Source organism: Hibiscus syriacus, unplaced genomic scaffold (genome assembly GCF_006381635.1).
Source record: "Hibiscus syriacus cultivar Baekdansim isolate YM2019G1 unplaced genomic scaffold, ASM638163v2 tig00110865_pilon, whole genome shotgun sequence".
Taxonomy (NCBI): Eukaryota; Viridiplantae; Streptophyta; class Magnoliopsida; order Malvales; family Malvaceae; genus Hibiscus; species Hibiscus syriacus.
The window spans coordinates 2195142-2213544 of NW_024062894.1; the positions used below are offsets into that span (position 1 = coordinate 2195142).

At 34.3% G+C, this 18403-nt stretch overlaps 1 protein-coding gene across 1 annotated transcript; it reads right to left on the reverse strand.

The window, feature by feature from the left end:
• Positions 1-1094: 1094 nt before the first annotated feature.
• LOC120143967 (vicilin-like seed storage protein At2g18540) lies at positions 1095-5414 on the reverse strand. Its single transcript, XM_039158153.1, has 8 exons — positions 4779-5414; positions 4519-4564; positions 4353-4402; positions 4194-4235; positions 3539-3652; positions 1648-1726; positions 1472-1543; positions 1095-1379 (listed from the first exon to the last, which is right to left on the reverse strand). The coding sequence occupies exons 1-8, from the start codon at positions 5291-5293 to the stop codon at positions 1332-1334; spliced, it is 966 nt and encodes a 321-aa protein (XP_039014084.1). The 5' UTR covers positions 5294-5414; the 3' UTR covers positions 1095-1331.
• Positions 5415-18403: the final 12989 nt, after the last annotated feature.

Sequence of the window (18403 nt, forward strand, 5' to 3'; positions counted from 1 at the left end):
GATTTTATATTACAAAATATAACACAAGATTTTAAACTGTAAAGAAATGAATATACCTCATAATATATATATATATATATATATATATATATAACAAAATACATCTATAAATAAAAAAGATTTTTACAAATATATATGTCTCTATCATTGTAATTTTTATGAAAATTTGAAAATTTTAAGTTGTGTTATGTTTGAAAAAAATTGTAATAGGTTACCCTATAACCGAACCATTATTAACGGTTAACCGTTTTTAATGGTTAGGTTATGATTAACAAAATTTAATAACAGTTTAACCGTTAGTTGTTAACTGTTTCTTAATGGTTAGGTTATGATTAGCAAAATTTAATAAGCATTATAACGGTTAACCGACAATTTAGACTAAATGGTACGGTTAATCGACCGTGAACACACCCTAATAGAACTTGTCTAACCTTAACAAATTAAAGAAAATTATAATTGTAAAATTTGAATTATTTATAATTTATAAGTTTTAAATCCGAATATTCAAATCAAAGCTCTATTTTTATGTAATTTTTAATTAATTTTAATCTTTTACAACGAAAAGAATGAAATTTGATATTAAAATCTGTAAAAATAAATAAAAAAATTATTTAAAATTTATTGAATATAATTAATTACAATATGGATTTTAAAACTTTAGTACTGTTCAAACACTATAAAAACAAAATCCAATATCAATATAAAGTTTAAAAAATATTAAAATTTTAAAATTAATATAAAAACTAAGAACAAAATCAAATAGGATGGAATGAAAATATTATGAACCTTCAAAAAGTTTTGATCAAATTAAATAACATCTTAAAAATATAATACCAGGTACCCAAAAATATATAATAACATCTTAAAAATATATTTTAATACAAGGCTCAAGGTGTATGATTTAGGGTTCAAGATGAAAGGTTTAGGGCTTGGAGCTTGAGGTTCAAGATTCAAAGTTTAAGGTGTAGTGTTCAGGATCTTAGGTAAGGGGGTTAGGGTTTAAGATTTAGGTGTAGTGTTAGCAGTGTAGGGTTTAAGTTTAGGGTTGGTATCCTGCTGCTCAAAACCATACAGTAAAATGAATCGAGTGTATCTTCATGGCACAATATATATTTTGTACTAAACATGTATTACAAAACATCCTATTCCTCCAAATAAAACGTGTTGTGAGGAAATTCGCGAGCTAGTTAAGAAACTGTTATCCTGGTAAATTCCTCGTGAAACCATTCTCCATAGGCAGTCGATGTAAAAGCTTAGAGCTGATCGATATTTAAAGCATCTCACATCCATGAATTCATAGTAATTGTTAACACCGTCTTAGACCATTCTTCTTACATAGCAACATCTGGATCCAGCCGTTTTTGTATGGCAGCTGCAGCCTGTAAATTTTTAAAACAATGCTACATCAATCATTAACGGCGAAATAATTCAGGATTGCAAAAGTAAGATAAACCTGATAGTGCATCCTCACCTCAAAGTTGCCAATTTTGTACATGTAAGCCATCTCTTCCCGTAGCTGAGCTTGTTCTTTCATTGCTTGTGCCTGCAAATTCATATAGATGGAGGTCAGAAAACATAACTTGCCCAGGGTTCATCAGATCAGAAGCAAAATAGCCACTATGTTAAGAAGGCTAAGAAAGAGCTAACCATTCCACTCTGCATGGAGCGTTTCAAAGCTTCGACCTCTTCTTCCTTCTGCTTTTCACGAGCCATAAGCAGTTCTTGCCTGAATGTGCAGAATTGAGATTATGAGCCGACATAAGTATGCAATGGCACGTAAACAAGCTTATCATTGCTAAAATGTTCAAATTTAAAACTCAAATTCCCAAATCACAGAACACAAGAGAACAAGCATTCACTGTCACTTTGTCCTCCAAAGAGGCAGAAATAAACCTTGGAGCATAATATATTTCATAGTAATATAGGATCACTAAACCAGATACTACAAACAGTTTTAGATAGCATTTTACAGTTGAGATCTTAGTTTAAAAAAGCGCCACTTAAGCGCGATTAAAGCGCTAAGCAACTCGAGCGAGGCCCCTGACGCTTCAGCATAGCAAAAGCACTACGAATTCATTAAGCGGTAGTAATCGGCGCTTTTGCAGCGCTTTTAGCAAAGCGCTAATCGTCGCTTAATCGCGAGTTTAGAAGATACGATTCTGGGCTTTAGCAGATACGATTTTTGGGCTTATTTAGGGTTTAGCGGGCTATTAAATTATCAGTTTTGGTTTTTTTTTTTTCTTGTAGCTTCACACTAAGAAACGAAATAGATTGGCACAATCTAGATTGAATGACTTGGTGTTTGTGAAATTCAATCATGCCTTGGAGCGCCGAGCTAAAAGTAAGGAGACCGATCCCATTCTTTTGCAAGATATTGATGAGAGCAATGAGTGGTTGATGGGAAGAATGGAAGAAGATGAAGATGATGATGAGGCGGTGTTTGTTGGTGAGGATTTGACATAGAGTGATGTTGCTAACGCTTCCGGTGCATATGAGCCTAGTTATCTAACTAGAGCATCAAAAGTAGTGAATGATGGAGCCGGACCATCGAGAAATGATAAAGGAAAATCTCCTGCTCATAATCCTATCTCTAGTAGACCATCTCGTAGATGCTTAGTTGATGAAGATGAGATGGAAGAAGATATTGGAGTGTCTAGTGATGAAGGAGATGGTGTTGTCCGAGTTGATGACGATGACGATTTAGAGGATTTTTAGTTATAAGGAATTGAGGGTTTAGAAAAATACTTTTGTTCATCTCACTTTAGACTACATTTAGTGTAGACCATCTTTTGAGATTAGTATGCTCGTATAGTCGTATGGTTAATTGTATATAAGTATTTAAGTGTTTATAACTTATAAGTTATAAGTAAATTGAGAATTATATTTTGATGTTTAAGTACTTATTAGTTTTGAATATATGTATTGACACTTTGATATTTAAGTATTTATAAGATAATTTATAAATATTTTGTATTTTTTTGTGAATTTCGGCCTTTCTGGCGCTTCTTGTGCATAAAGCGAGCGCTTTCGCTTAGCGCTTCGGCGTCTAGAACCCTAGGCGCTTTAGGGCGCTTTACGCTTTTTAAAACCAAGGTTGAGATTTTACAAACAATTCTTGTTTAGGGTCAATGACATCGTCATAATTTGAGCATCTCAGATACACATACAACAGCATAGAGTGCAACATCATCCTTGCTTTGGATGATCAAGGGATGTGTAAATAAACAAGCAATCAAAATGCAAGTTCTGTAAGTCGATATGAACCGTATATTAATGGAACTGCATTAAAGAAACTACCTCCATTAGAAGTTTTATCTAATGATGGGTAAAAACAGTGCTAATTGATAGCACAAATGGCAGTTTATAAGCAAGTATACCAATCAATTGCGAACTTGATGATTAGAATAGCGCTTAAGAGAAAAGGAATGCATGAAAAGTCAAATACAAGTCCAATTCAAAGAAAGATATATTCAAGAAAGCTGCAAAAATTGCTACTTGTATTTCGATATAGTAGTGTGCAGTGGAAGTTGAAACATACCGGCGTTGTTCTTCATCATTGAATACAATTCGCTCTGCTTGGAGAACCTTTTTAACACCCTTCTTGCTCTCTTTCTCCATTTCACGCTTATAATAAGCATCAAGATTATAATATCTCCAATGGCAAACAAAGAAGCTATCAAATCTATGCCTCAATGGTAACCCAACATACATGCCAAATTATTGTTAAATATCTTGGAATGTAATATATCTCCAATAAATAAAAGCTGAACAGGACCCAAATTTTGGCGGGGATAAAGGACCAATTTCTTAAATAATGAAACGATTTACTTTAGCTCTTCTCTATTTTCCTGGAACTATTATTTACCTAAGTAGACAATGGAATACATCCTTTCAAGGTATGTTACTTGGAGTGTCAGACATACCTATGTGTCCAACACCGATATGTTCAATCTCTTCCAAAATTTTCATATGTTTGGAAGATTCTTGGAGGGTCATATCAAATCCCCAAACTTATGTTCAGATTTGAGGTGAACATGGGTACTTCTAGAGAAACAGAGTCGAAGCAACATAGATTTCAAAGAAAGGGGGGAAATGCATAAATCCAATCCATGTCTCTCTCTTTTCTGATTAAAAATTTTATGACATTCTTGTTGAAAAATAATCTATAATTCTATATAATCACAAAGCCTTACTTTTTGGAAGGAAAGGTGGCTGTGTTGTGATCTTCCATAAAACTGCAAAAATAAACATATATTCTTATATTTGCAAAATTAATTTTAACAATAGAAAGTTAAATTTTCATGCATGATCATAGAGACCATGAGAAGAGAATCGAAAGACAATTCACATACTCTTTAAACAACTGCTTCTCTTCCCAGTTGGGCAAACTTTCCAAGTTTATCTGTGAAGAGAGATCAGAAATATAGATGCATTTACTGTCAGGAAACAAAGCAAAAAACAGTTCATTACATGGGAAACAAAAATTGTAACACCAAAATTGCTGAAAGAAAAGATTACCTGTTTTACTTCAGATAACCATGCCGTGAATTCAGGTCGCTTATTCCTACACATTAGAGGAACAGTAATTATTATAACATATATGGGAAAGTGGCTCCAAATTTCATATTCATGAGATAATTTTCAACTCAGAGTCGGCATTTCCGAATCCATGAAGGTTCAATTTTGATTCCAAATTTTCGCATAATAAAATGTGTCTCAGTTTCCAAAAACTTCTCCAAAAAATAAAATAGAAGGGTTGAAAAATGAATGAATTTTACCACATATCAGTTTCTCTGATAATACCATATTTTCCCCAAGAATCAGTGACTGCACCTTTCTTTCCTCTGTCTGACTTCTCCTTTTTCTCTGCTTTCCTTTCTTTCTCTTTTCTCTTCTTCCTTTTCCTCTCTTCTTCTCTCACCTTTTCTTTCCTTCTCCTTTTCTTTTCCTTCTCTTTCCTCCTCTTTTTCCTTTCCTTTCCTTCTCTCTCTCTTCTCTTCCTCTTTCTCCTCCTCCTCTCCTCCTCCGAATCCGAGTACCCTGATTCCGATTCCGAATAGTCGGAATCCGATTGGGATTCTGAATCCGAATACGAATCTTCTTCACTGCTATCGCTTCTGTTGTGTCTTCTTCGTGATTTGCTTTGTTTTTTCCCTTTGTCGCTTTTGCTATGGCTTTTGGGCTTTGTATCTTCAGACTCTGACTCAGATTTAGATTTCGATTTCGACTTCGATGGCGTTCCCGTTTCTTCGTCGGAGTTCTCTGGGGGAGAAACGTTCCGATCTTTGCCCATGTTGTCGGATTCTTTGAGGTTTATTGATTGAGAAGAGGAAGAAAGCGAGGGCTTTAATAATTCGCACTTTGGGGAGGCGTCTTTTGTTGCAAAGAAAATGATTTTGAAGCTAGAAAAAGAAAAAGGAAAAAATGAAATAGATACTGGGTTGGGCTAAACCCACTTTTATATCCTCCAAATGGGCTTCTTTACCTGGGGTTATAAACAAGTCGAGTCAACTTCGAGTACGGTTAAATTTAATTTCGATTCGACTCAAAAAGTTTAAAATTGAATTTGAATCGAAATCAAATATTAAAGGTTGACTTGAGTTGAAAAAAAAATTAAACTCGAAATATTTTCATACTTATTTCGATTAAAGCTCAATTTCCAACATGAATGGATAAGGTCCTCGTGCTCGATGTAAAGAGGCATAATGAAAATTTTGGTGAATTTCTGCAGATTCGAGTGGAATTCAATATAAATAAACGCCGAGTTTTTCCATTAAAGTTTAAATGCTTACCTCAATTTTGTTTCAATTGTGGTGTGATGGGACACCTAGTCGACAAGTGTCAAAATAAAGTTGAGGGAGCGAAGGATGGATTAAATTATGGTGATTGGATCAGAGTTAAACCTCAATAACCTAGAGTACGATCCCGACCACAATAGTTCATTTATCTGGAGCTTGCAGCTTCTCGGTCAAAGATTGATGACGAAGGTAAACCTGAGGAGGAATGGGGTACATCCTCCCAATAACTGAAGAAGATTTTGAGAATCAAACGATGAACCCAGAAGAGGCAGACAGTAGCAAACTTACAAACAAAGAGTTACATGAGGTCCTTACCGGAGATGATCTCAGGGAGGATATGGATACTGAAATTGCTAAGGATCAGCTGGCTGCATCAGAGGAGCCATGTACTGACATAGCAACCAAGGAGGGCATTAAGTTGGAGATTGATAAAGGGAAGGAGAAAACATAATTGGCTAAAAGTGACAAACCAAAAAGTCGCAACGGAAAAGATGATTCTGGAGGCAAGAATTCCAAACGACAACTACAACGAAAAAAATGAAGTCATCCATGCCATTAATTCCAAAAGAACCAGGGTGTCATTTGCTTCAGATCCTGTTGTTGGGGCATTCGGAAAAATTAAGAAGATATCATGCAGCCCCGCCGGACATCATGAATCTTTTATGTTGGAACTGCCGAGGGCTAGACAGCTCTTGAACAATTCAAGAGTTGATTCAAGTAGTTTTTTTTCATGCAATTCAATTAGTTTTTTAATCGAAACTAGGCTATATCAAAATAAGATTGAGTCTGTTAAAAATAAGTTGGAATTTGATGGATGTTTTACTGTAGAATGTGGTCATCATTGTAATGGATTACTTTTACTTTGGAATAAAAATGTGATAGTCGAAGTTTTATCTTACTCACCTCACCATATAGACTCCATTGTTGAATTCGATAATATGCGTTTCCATTTTACCAGGATTTATGGCCATCCCGATGCTAGATATAGGAACGAAGTTTGGACATTAATCAATTCTCTTAAACATTCATGTAATTTATCGTGGCTACTGGGTGACGATTTTAATAAACTTCTCTTGGATGCTGAGAAAATGGGAGGACTCCAAAAGTCTAGAGTACAAATGGATGATTTTCGTGGCATGTTAGATCGAAATGGTTTATATGATTGCAAACCTACAATTGGATGGTTTACATGGTCCAAGGGGAATGGCCCAAAATCATGTATAGCCGAATAACTGGATCGTTATGTAGCAACAACGGACTGGTTTCACAAATTTCCACAATATCGTGTAAATTCTAACTATGCATCTTATTTGGATCATTGTTTCTTATGCAAACAAGTTATGTAGCATGCGATGAAACATGCTCACATGGTAGGGGTCAGTTTTGTTTTGAGACATGTTGGGCTACTGAACCTGATTGCAAGCGAAACGTTGAATCCACGTGGAAACATACTCTTGGTCTGACATTAGCAAAATAGAGGCCATTGGTGATATGCTACATCACTGGCAACGCAAATAATTTGCTAGGAACAAGAAATGGATTGCACAGCTTCGACGTATTATTAATGGTACCATGAACTATCAAGGATCTCGGTTTAACTCCTCTAAATTAATTAAGGCCAAACGTGAGTTACAGGACCTCCTTGCTAAAGAGAAACAATATTGGGCGCAACGATTAATTAAGATGATAACCTTTGGTTATCTACGAGATAAAGTATTAACTAGGGTAAAAGGGTGGACAAGGAGACTGCTTTCTTGTGGGGGCCGTGAGGTTTTTCTTAAGGCAATGGTTCAAGCTTTACCATAAAATGACATGTCGTGCTACTTACTACTATATCATCTATTGACATAAATCACTGATATAATGCATCAATTTTAGTGATCTGGTTCGACTGATAAAATAGGTTGGGCTCTCCTAGATTGGGACAAGATTTACTGATAGGGAAGCGGTGGCGGGTTAATGAATGTTGCTCTTGTTGAAGAATCAAACCTAGAAAGCCCTAGACTCGATGAAGAACAATAAGGAATGAATAGGGAAGGTGACAGAAATAGCTAAGGTTCTTTAGGGTTTCTTTTAGGTGCTGAAAACAAGGTAAGAAATAAGATTAAAACAAGATAAATAAAAGATAAAGGAATTGAAAATAAAGTAAAATAACCAAGAAATCAAAAGATCTCCCTTATGAAAATAAACGGTAAATATGATTGATGACGTGGATGGATATGTGGAAAATCGATAGATAATGTCCTATCGAGCCCTCCTAGTCGCAGTGAAAAGGCAAAAACGATAATATGGCTCTAACCAACCCTCCTAGTCACGATGGAAAGGCAAATTGGAGTGTGAAGATTAATCTCCCTCACAAGAACTTGAAAGAACTCTCGAAGAAGAAGCTTCGAAGGCACAAGGCAATCAACACTTGCAAAAACGAACTCTCGTTGTATTATTAATCAAAGAAATCTGATTTACAAAGTTGAATAAAGCCTTCTTTATATAGGGGTTGAGTTCTAAAGGTCCTAAATAACTAATGAATAAAATATTAATAAACTAAACATGTCTTAACTCTAATTCCTAATAAAATACTAATAACTAAAAATAATGTTTTAATTCATCCTTAATTCCAAATAGAATAATAATTCTAATCCTAAAAGATAATGCTTCATCCTATATTAAATTATATTATAAATAATCAATATAAATATTGAAAATTCGTAATATTTACAAAATTCACGTATTGATCTAGTATAAGAATTTTTGCATGCACCGTCTCCACTAAAATGACTATATCTTGAGTTCCCGATATCATATTGATTCGATTCAAGAACCGTTGGAAAGATAAGGGATAGACGGTTGTATCTCCATAAGACATGTCGACCAAATAAGATCAGGATCCCATTCAAAAAGTCATCTCAAGTCTACTACTGTTATAGTCTTCTTTTCCAAGGCTTGGACGAGTTGATCATTTGGAAGAGTTATTACTTCTTTCTTTTATGTGAGCCTTGTGATGCATGTATAATTTACAAACCAAAACGGGTAAGTGGATTAGGTTTTAGAGATTTGAAATCCTTCAATGTTGCTATGCTAGGGAACCTGTTGTGGAGATTGATTAACGAGCCAGAAACTTTGTTTGCACGGGTTTATCGGGCCAAGTACTTTCTGAATGGTGACTTGTTACATATTAAATAAGGGAGAAAGGGCTCTTATTCCTGGAAGGGATTGTTTAAAACTCTACAGGAATTGGCACCAAGTTTTTTTTGGCGAGTTGGGTGTAATAGTATGGTTCGTTTATTTGAGGATCTGTGGGTGGGACGAAATAGATAAACTTGTCAGGTACCTACATTATCTATCAGTAGAGGGACATCCGCTATGGTGATCTCATGTTTAGATATCAACCACGGTGAGATCCAACCAAGGTTTGTAACACCTTGGCCGAAGAAAGTGATGTAGAAACAATTCTCCGAACACCGATAGCACCATGTATGACTGACAAGATAGTATAAGGCAATCATTCCTCCTGTAATTATTCGATGAGATCCGCCTATTGGTGGCTACAGAAGTCTACCCATGACATCGACCAGCCTTCTCCATTGTGGAAAATAATTGAAAACTAAAAGTTCTTCCAAAGGTACGTATTTTTATTTGGCGATTAGCACGTGCGACATTACCTTTGGAATATAGAGAGCGACGTGCAGGTTTAAGTGAGGGCATTTGCCCTTTGTGTATGTCGGCTGTAGAGACAACATTACACATGTTTAGAGATTGTTCAAATGTACGAGAAGTCTAATGAATGGCCGGTATTCCAGGTACAGTCTTGAAATTGTTTTGTGCACGAGGGAAAAATGCAACCCACTTGGCTAATTGTAGCTAATGCTAAGATGTTGCATCAAGAGTTTATTGGGGTGTATCGAGGACAACCTTCTCAACATAATGTTGTTGATGTGGTTGCTCGATGGCGTCCACTCCGAGGACAAGTGATTAGCATGTCACTCCAGTTGGTAGCAGTTGGGGTTATTGCGCACAACACGTAAGGAATGGTCCTTGGTGGTTTGGCTATGACTTCAGGTGGAATCCCTAAACATGTCTTTGCAGAATTAGCTTGTTTAGTTACTGCTATCAACCTTGCTTTACAGGAGGGATGACGTGATATCCATTTCGAACTAGATTCATCCACTGTCGTCAACTGCTATAATAATTCGGAGGGTGATTTTTCCACCATTGGTGTAACTATGGTTGATATTCGTATTAAATGTAACACTTTTTATAGTTGTTCTATTTCATATATATCTAGAGAAGCGAATAAGGTTGCCCATACTTTAGCAAAGAAGGCATTAGATTGTAATGTCTTTTATTCTCTTGTAATTGATGCCCTAGGTTTGTTTTGAATGATGTAATGGCTGATTTAAATTATGGTTAATAGAGTTGGGTACTCTTTTCCCCTTTTAGGACCCTAACCCTTGGGTTGGTAGTAGGGTTTTTAACGAGGCCCGTTTTCTTTAAATATATATATATATATATATATATATATAACATAAATGTTAATAATTTATTTTTAAAAATTAAAAAATTAATATATATATATATATATGTCAATTTGCTCATAATATTTTCGAGTCGAGTATCAAGTAGTTTACTTCGATTCATTAAGAATTTGAATCAAATTCGAGTTTGAATCGAATATCAAATAACTTGCTTCGAATCATTAAGAATTCAAATCATATTCGAGTCTATTCAATTTGAGTGTTAATCAAACTTTATTCACTTCAAACTTAGATAACTTACTATATGTGTAGTTTAATTTAGAACCCTAATAACATAATCAGATTAAATGATTTATTATGTATTCATGATGTTCATGCTATTTGTTTTGCTTAATACTTAATTCAACTTTAAATTATTCCTATTTTATTTTTTATCTTTTTTTATTCTAATACTTTAGTTATCATTTAATTTTAAGTTAGATAAAAATTTAATAATATTATTAAAAAAATAACTACACGATAGATGACATCATGCATGACATATAAGATTAGGAGCGAGGAAAACTTAATTCAACTTAAAAATAAGGATTTGTTTGTTTTCTAATGGGCTTTCAGAAAAATATTTTATTTATTTTTTTGCATTTGGTTGACAAAAAATAGATGGTCAATGTAACTCATGTTTATGGTCAACTGAATTTCATTTTTATTTTTTGAAAAATGACTAACGATTTGATTTTTCATAAGTCATTTTATGAACTTTTCACTTCAAAACATAAACATTCAAAACATTATTATTTTATACATTTGATATAAATATATTATTTTAATATTATTTCAACAAAAAATTAATTATTAAATTTTATTTATTGATAATTTAATAACATAATATTATATTTTTATTGTTATAATAATATTATTACAATATATTATGTTATACTTTTATTTTAATAATATATAATAAATTATTAATAAAAGCAATATTATTTATTAATTTCTAAAAATAATATTATTGAATATTTAAAATATAATGAATAAAATATAATATAATATTTTTATTTATATTCTATTTTAAATATTTTAATAATATTATTATTTTGATAAGTAATTAATATAATTAATAATATATTATTCTTATATTAATATATAATTAATATTATTCATATAATTTTATTTTAATAAAATATAATATTTTTAATATTTTTATTTATAAAATTGTAGATATAATATTTTAATAATTATATTAACATAAATAATATTAAATAAATTACTCTAATATTTTAAAAATAACATTTTTAAGAAATAATATTATTTATTGTATTTGATGTTTGTAATCAATATTGTTTTTAAAAAAATTATCAAGGTGTGGAAAATGAATTACACAACATCATCCAAACAACGTAAAATGATATCTAGAAAATGTAATTCATTTTACGAAATTTATCTTTGAGAATCTATTTTTCATGAAACAAACAGACCTTAAATTTTTAACTCATTTCGATACTAAAAAGATTTAATTGAATTTACTCAACTAGAAAAAATTTAAATAAAATTTTAGTTATAAAATAAGACTCAAATAAATCAAAATTTTTAATAATTAGTAGATTGATTTGCAAGTTCAAATTAAGTCCCTCAACTCTGCATGATATATGTATATCACATATAAAAACAATATTAAGATATATATTGTACATAATGTTATAAACCGTTCACCCAAAATCGAGGAAAATGCAATCAAGGCTGCCTAAAGCTTTCTTTTCCACGTTTTGAGCCTTCTAGAGGATTCAGAAGACCCATGGGAGCTGGCCCACTCATTTTGATGAAGAGATAAGGCATGATAATTCATTTTTTATATTGTAGATAAATCCCACAATTATCTCTTGTAATTATTCATTTAAAAATGATAGAAATTAGAGTTTTAGATAGAGTAAGCTTTCTTCTGAACCATTGAAGTAATTCAATTGTAACTGTTGGATGTAGGAGACTCCAGCTATAAAAGAAGGCTCAGCCCACTTTATTTGTCATAATCACTTTGAGGAATACGAGTTAGCATTCACTCATTTTCTCTTCTCTTTACTTTGAGCGCCCATCTTTTTGCTTTCTTTTCTTTTTTTTTTTGTTTCCACTTTGTTTTAAGTAATCTTTGGTTAGTTGTTTGGGTTACTTAGCCGTCGATTTAACCAAGCATACGACTAAGGCTGCACGAGCTTACTCGCAGTAGTCTAGCCCGTGACAAGTGGTATTATAGTGAATTTAGTTCTACTGAGATGACACCGCAACATGTTGAGACAATAGGTTATGAGGGACATGAGTCTCACAACACTTCAAAGAAGATAGCTCCGTTGAATGATGTCTTATCGTCGGTCTAGGGGAGAATTACCAAGTTAGAGGATTCCATGAAGGAGATCAAAGATTCCATAGAGCAATTAGATTATGTGGATTTGGATAAGCTAAAGTCATTGTATCTCGATAAGCTTAAGACCTATGGCAGTATCTAGGAAGAGGTACAAACAAGCCTCAATAGATTTGACATCAAGATAACCGATGATCATGGATTTGAGACAAGAAGTCGTTGAACTCAAGAGCAAGGGTTCTGACCTTGATGTTGTTAAGCTGTAAAGGGAGGTCGAGCTACTCAAGAACGAGCTATTGGTGTGAAAAGCTGCATTCAGGAGTAACCTAGCGGCTAGAGCGCCTAAAGCCGTGGGTGATATCCCTAAGCCTGACAAGTTTAAGCGGACCAAGTCTTTTTAAGATATGAAGAATTTTCTTTGGGGGATGGACCAATACTTTCAAGCCATGGACATTGAGGATGATGTCAAGAAAGTAAGCGTTTCTAGTGTTTACTTGTCTAAGGGGCACTCTTGTGGTGGCGATGGAGGTATAATGATGTGAAGCATGGAAGCCCTGCTATTGAGACTTCTAAGTTGAATTCGATGAATAATTCTATCTGGAGTATACCAAGGAAGAGGCAAAGTCAAGGTTGAGACGCCTCAAGCAAGAAGGATCACTAGGGGACCATGTTCGAAAGTTTGTCAAAACCAAAGGCGAAAAAGATTCGAGTGGCATGAGTAAGCCATAGAATGGAAAGAATGAAGATAGGAAGGACAAACAACCTATCCAATGTTATAACTACAAAGGCCTTGGGCACTTGACGAATGAGAATATGTAGAAGAACAAGTTCTCTAGCATTATGGAGAATGATGGGGAAGAGAAAAAGATTCTCAAGTTTAGCTCCATACTTAGTACTATATAGGTCAAGAAGGGAGGGAATAAGAAGGGGTTGATGTTCATGGACATCAACATTACTGACCAGAAGTTGAGTGCACTAGTAGATACAAGTGCCTCAAAGTTGTTCATGTCAGAACAAGTTGCTAAAAAGCTTGACCTTTGTGTGGAGACGGCAAGTGGTTCCATCAAGACTGTCAATGCTAAAGAAGTTTCGATTGTGGGATTCATAAAGAAAGTTGAGTTGGTTGTTGGTGTTGGTCCAACAAGGAAGTTGTCTAGGTGATTCCTCTTGTTGACTTTGATTTTGTGCTTGGATTGAGTTTCTTAGACCATATCAACTTTTTTCCTGTTCCTTTTGCTAATTATTTATGTATATTGGATCCATAGAAATAATGCATTATCCTAGTGAATTAAGGGTCTGGAGTAGGGACCAAGATCTTGTCTGCAATTTAGTTTCCTAAGGTGGTGTGCAAAGAGGAGCTGACTTTTTTAGTTACCTTGGTGTGTGATGATGTTATCATAATCGAGGAATTTCTTAAAGAAGTGGGACGTGTGTTAGTATAATTCAAGGATGTAAGGCCTGCCGAGTTACCGAAGAAGTTACATTCGAAGAGGAATGTAGATCACAAGATTGAGCTTGTGCTGAATGTTGAGCCACCAGCTCGAGCTCCTTATCGAATGGCTTTTCCCGAAGTAGAGGAGATGCGCAGGCAGTTGAAAGATCTCCTTGATGTTGGTTACAATAGATCTTCTAAGTCAATCTATGGTACGTCAATGTTGTTTCAGAAGAAGCACGATGAGTTACTTCCGATATGCATCGACTAAAGAGCTTTAAATAAACTCATGGTGAAGAACATGTACCCGATTCCACTTATTGCGGGCTTGTTTGATTAACTTGGTGAAGCGAGGTGGTTCACTAAGTTGGATTTATGATTGGGCCATTACCAAGTTAAGATAGTCGTGGGGGTGAACCGAAGACAACTTGTGTGGTAAAGTAAGGTTCATATGAATTCCTTGTGATGCCTTTTGGCCTCACTAATGCTCATGCCACTTTTTCTATATTCATGAACAAGATGTTACAACCCTTTCTCGACAAGTTATAGTCTACCTGGATGACATCGTGGTTTATAAAAAGACATTGGATGAGCATGTTGAACACTTAAGGGAGGTGTTCTTGGTCTTGCGAGAAAATGAGCTCTATGTCAATAATGAAAAATACTTATTTGACCATAAGGAAGTTTTGTTCCATGGCCACATTGTTAAAGGTGGCATGATCAAGATGGATAGGGACAAGGTTCGGGTCATTGAAGATTAGGAAGCACCAACCAAGGTAAAAAGTTGAGATCATTCTTGTGTTGGCTAACTATTACTAGAGGTTTGTCAAAGACTACTCTAGAATCACCTCACCATTGACCGAGTTGTTGAAAAATGCTAAGGCGTGGGATTGGGGACCGAAGTGTCATAAATCCTTTGATGAACTCAAGCTCACGATGGTGAGTGAGCCGGTCTTGGTGTTGCCAGATTGCACTAAGCCTTTTGAGATTTACACTGATGCATCCGAGGTTGGGATTGGTGGGGTCCTTATGCAAAAAGGATATATGATTACTTTAGAGAGCCGAAAGCTCAATGAGACTGAGCAAAGATACACAGTGAATGAGAATGAGATGACTGTAATTGTGGATTGTCTACACATATGGTGACATTATGTGTTTGGGTCAAAGTTTGTGGTGTACACAGATAATGTTGCTAACATTTACTTCCTCACAAAGAAAAGTTGTCATTGAAGTATGCTCGTTGGAAAAAGTTTATTACCATGTTTGATGTTTCCTTTTAACACAAACCAGGGAAAGTGAATTTCGTTATCAATGCCTTAATTCGAATGCACATTAGTAGGATGATGAGCTTGTTGGAGGGACCGATGATAGATCATGTCAAGAAGGGCTTATTATATGACCCTATGGCAAAATCACTAAAAGAACTTGCTAAGGAGAGTAAAACCTAGAGGTTTTGGCTTGAGAGAGAGCTCAAGTATGCTCGAGGATATTGACTCTATGTGTCACAATTTGGGGGATTACAAAAGGAGCTCATTAGGGATTGCCACAATTCCAAGTGGATGAGACATCCAGGGATTCACCGGACCTTGGCCTTGATAGCGGAGCACTATTATTGGTCGCATACGGGCAATGATGTTAAGGCCTATTTGAAGACTTTCCTTGTGTACCAACAAGACAAGATCAAACAAAACAAATCAGGAGGGTTGTTACAGCCATTTTTGATCCCGAAGAGATCATGGCGAAGTATTTCTATGGACTTCATAGTCGATGTGTTAATTTTAGAGGATATTCAAGCATCATGGTTGTTGTTGACCGATTTTCCAAGTATGGGATATTTATTCCATCATCCAAAGTGTGCCCATCCAAGGAGGCGGCTTGTTTTTTCATCAAGTACGCGGTGAAGTACTACGGTGTTCCAAAGACGATCATTGGTGATAGGAACACAAGTTTTACGTCAAGGTTTTGGAAGGAGTTGTTTAAGTTGATGGGATCATACTTGAACTTCTCGATAAGTGTCCATCCATAGACTAATGGGTAAACCGAGAGAGTAAATGCACTTGTTGAGATCTACTTTAGGCACTGTATGAGTGTCATACAACATGACTGGCTGAAGCTGCTAGATATGACCCAGTTTTCTTACAATTTGAAATAGAGTGAAGCAACCAACCAAAACTCGTTTGATATTGTGATCGGGTAGCAGCAGCTCACACCAAATACGGTTGTGATCGAGTACCAAGGGCCTAATCTAGTAGCGTGTCAATTTGACAAGGAATGGTAAGAGAATTAAGACTTATCTCGGGCTTGTTTACGGGGAAGCGAACTAAAAAATAGGCTGATAAAAAATGTCAAGATATAAATTTCAAATTTGTCAATCTAGTCCTTGCCAAGTTGACTGGGCTTGTGTGAATATACGAGGGTCCCTTTAAAGTTGTGAAACGAGTAGGCACCATGGCCTACAAGTTAGAGCTATCATCGACCATCCGAGCTCATCTACTATTCTATGTGAGTTTGTTGAAGTCATTTCACCAGGATGAGTGGAACCCAGATCAAGGTAGGTCATACTGAGCTCCAGTCGGAGTAAGGGTCTCATATGAGAAAGAAATTAAAACCATCAATGCAGAGTGAGTCATTCGATAAGTGAGATGTAGTCCAAGGCATGAATACCTTGTTCAGTAGAAGAGACTTCCCGTGAGTGAGGGGAGTTGGGTACCTACCGAAGCCTTGTGGAAATTTAAAAAAATGAGATTGACTCTTTTCACTCTAGTTGTGTGATGAAGGCACCGCTAGATCTAGTCGGGGAGAATGTTACGGACCGCAAGCCCAAGACTGAGGGAAATGCCATCATGGCTGCCCAAAGCTTTCTTTGTCACGTTTTAGGCCTTATAAAGGATCCAAAAGAGTTTCCAAAAGACCTAGGTGAGCTGGCCCACTCATTTAGATGAAGATATAAGGCATGGTAATTCCTTATTTATCTTGTTGATAAATCCCACCATTTTCTCTTATAATTATCCATTTAAAAATGATAGAAATTAGAGTTTTAGATAGAGTTGGCTTTCTTTTGAACTATTGATATAATTCAATTGTAACCGTTGGATGTAGGGGACTTCAACTATAAAAGGAGACTTACCCCACTTCATTTGTCATCATCACTTTGAGGAAGTTAGCATTCACTCATTCTCTCTACTCTTTACTTTGAGTGCCCATCTCTTTGCTTTCCTTTCTTTTGTTTGTTTCCGCTTCGTTCTAAGAAACCTTTGCTTAGTCATTTGAGATACTTAGCCACCGTTTCGACCAAAAACGCGACTAAGGCCGCACGAGCTTGCTAGCAGCAGTCTAGCCCCATGACAATAGTTATATAAAGTTGTTTAAATTGAAATTAATCATTACCATAACAATATAAAATTTAAAATTAAATTTAAATAGAAACTCTAACAACTTGAACAACTTCACTCAACTTAAGAAATTTTCAAATAAAATTTGAGTTATAAAATAAGACTTATCAACTCGAATAACTCATTTTTTTAACTCGACACGATTCAATTGAATATTCACCCTTAAATAAGATAAACATATAATCTATTGTTATTGATTGGAGTTGTCAAACCTTTTTAAAATTACTCACTCTTTTAGGTAAACTACAACAAAATGACACTTAAGTATTAAATTAAATAAAAAAATTACATCACTTTATTGAAATACTTAGGGTCCGTTTGGTTATAGAAAATATAGATTATTTTTATTTTTCTTAGAAAATATAAAACGTTGTATAAAATATGTTTAGTTGTAAAATTAGAAAATGATTTATGGAAAATGAAAATAAAAAATAAGAGGAAATATGAAAACATAAAAAAATATGTATTTAGTATTTTCATTAAAATTTATTTTGGAAATTTTAAAATTATGAAAACACATAATCTATATTTTTAACTTAATTTACACGAGTTTAAATCCTTCTAAGTTATAAAATTATTTTTTTTGACTTAATGGTATATGAAACTCTCAAACTTATGTGGAAAAATCAATGTAGCCTCTAAACTTTTTTATAATGAATCTTTTAATAATTTATTTTTTAATAATTTTCTATTTAATGTATTAAATATCTTTAAAAAATTATATTTTATAATTTAAATTTAAATGATTTTTTTAAATTTTCTAAAAAATAAATAGTCTTCAAACTAACTAAAAAATCAATTAGATCCTTGAACTTGGTTAAAATCAATTAAACTCATATATCACATCATCGTTCATCATGTATTGTCACAAAATATCGTGAACTATTACGTCAATATTCTATATTGTTATGTAAGTTTTTGTAAACTATCATGTATTTTCATTAAATTTTTTTTGAAAA

What these genes read in the sequence shown, in the direction of transcription:
- LOC120143967 (XM_039158153.1), bottom strand. Translation starts at nt 5,293, where the DNA reads ATGGGCAAAGATCGGAACGTTTCTCCCCCAGAGAACTCCGACGAAGAA. An exon ending in GGTTATCTGAAGTAAAACAG is followed by an intron (nt 4,403 to 4,518) that starts GTAATCTTTTCT and finishes CTCTCTTCACAG; the next exon opens with ATAAACTTGGAAAGTTTGCC. An exon ending in ACAAAATTGGCAACTTTGAG is followed by an intron (nt 1,380 to 1,471) that starts GTGAGGATGCAC and finishes AAAAATTTACAG; the next exon opens with GCTGCAGCTGCCATACAAAA.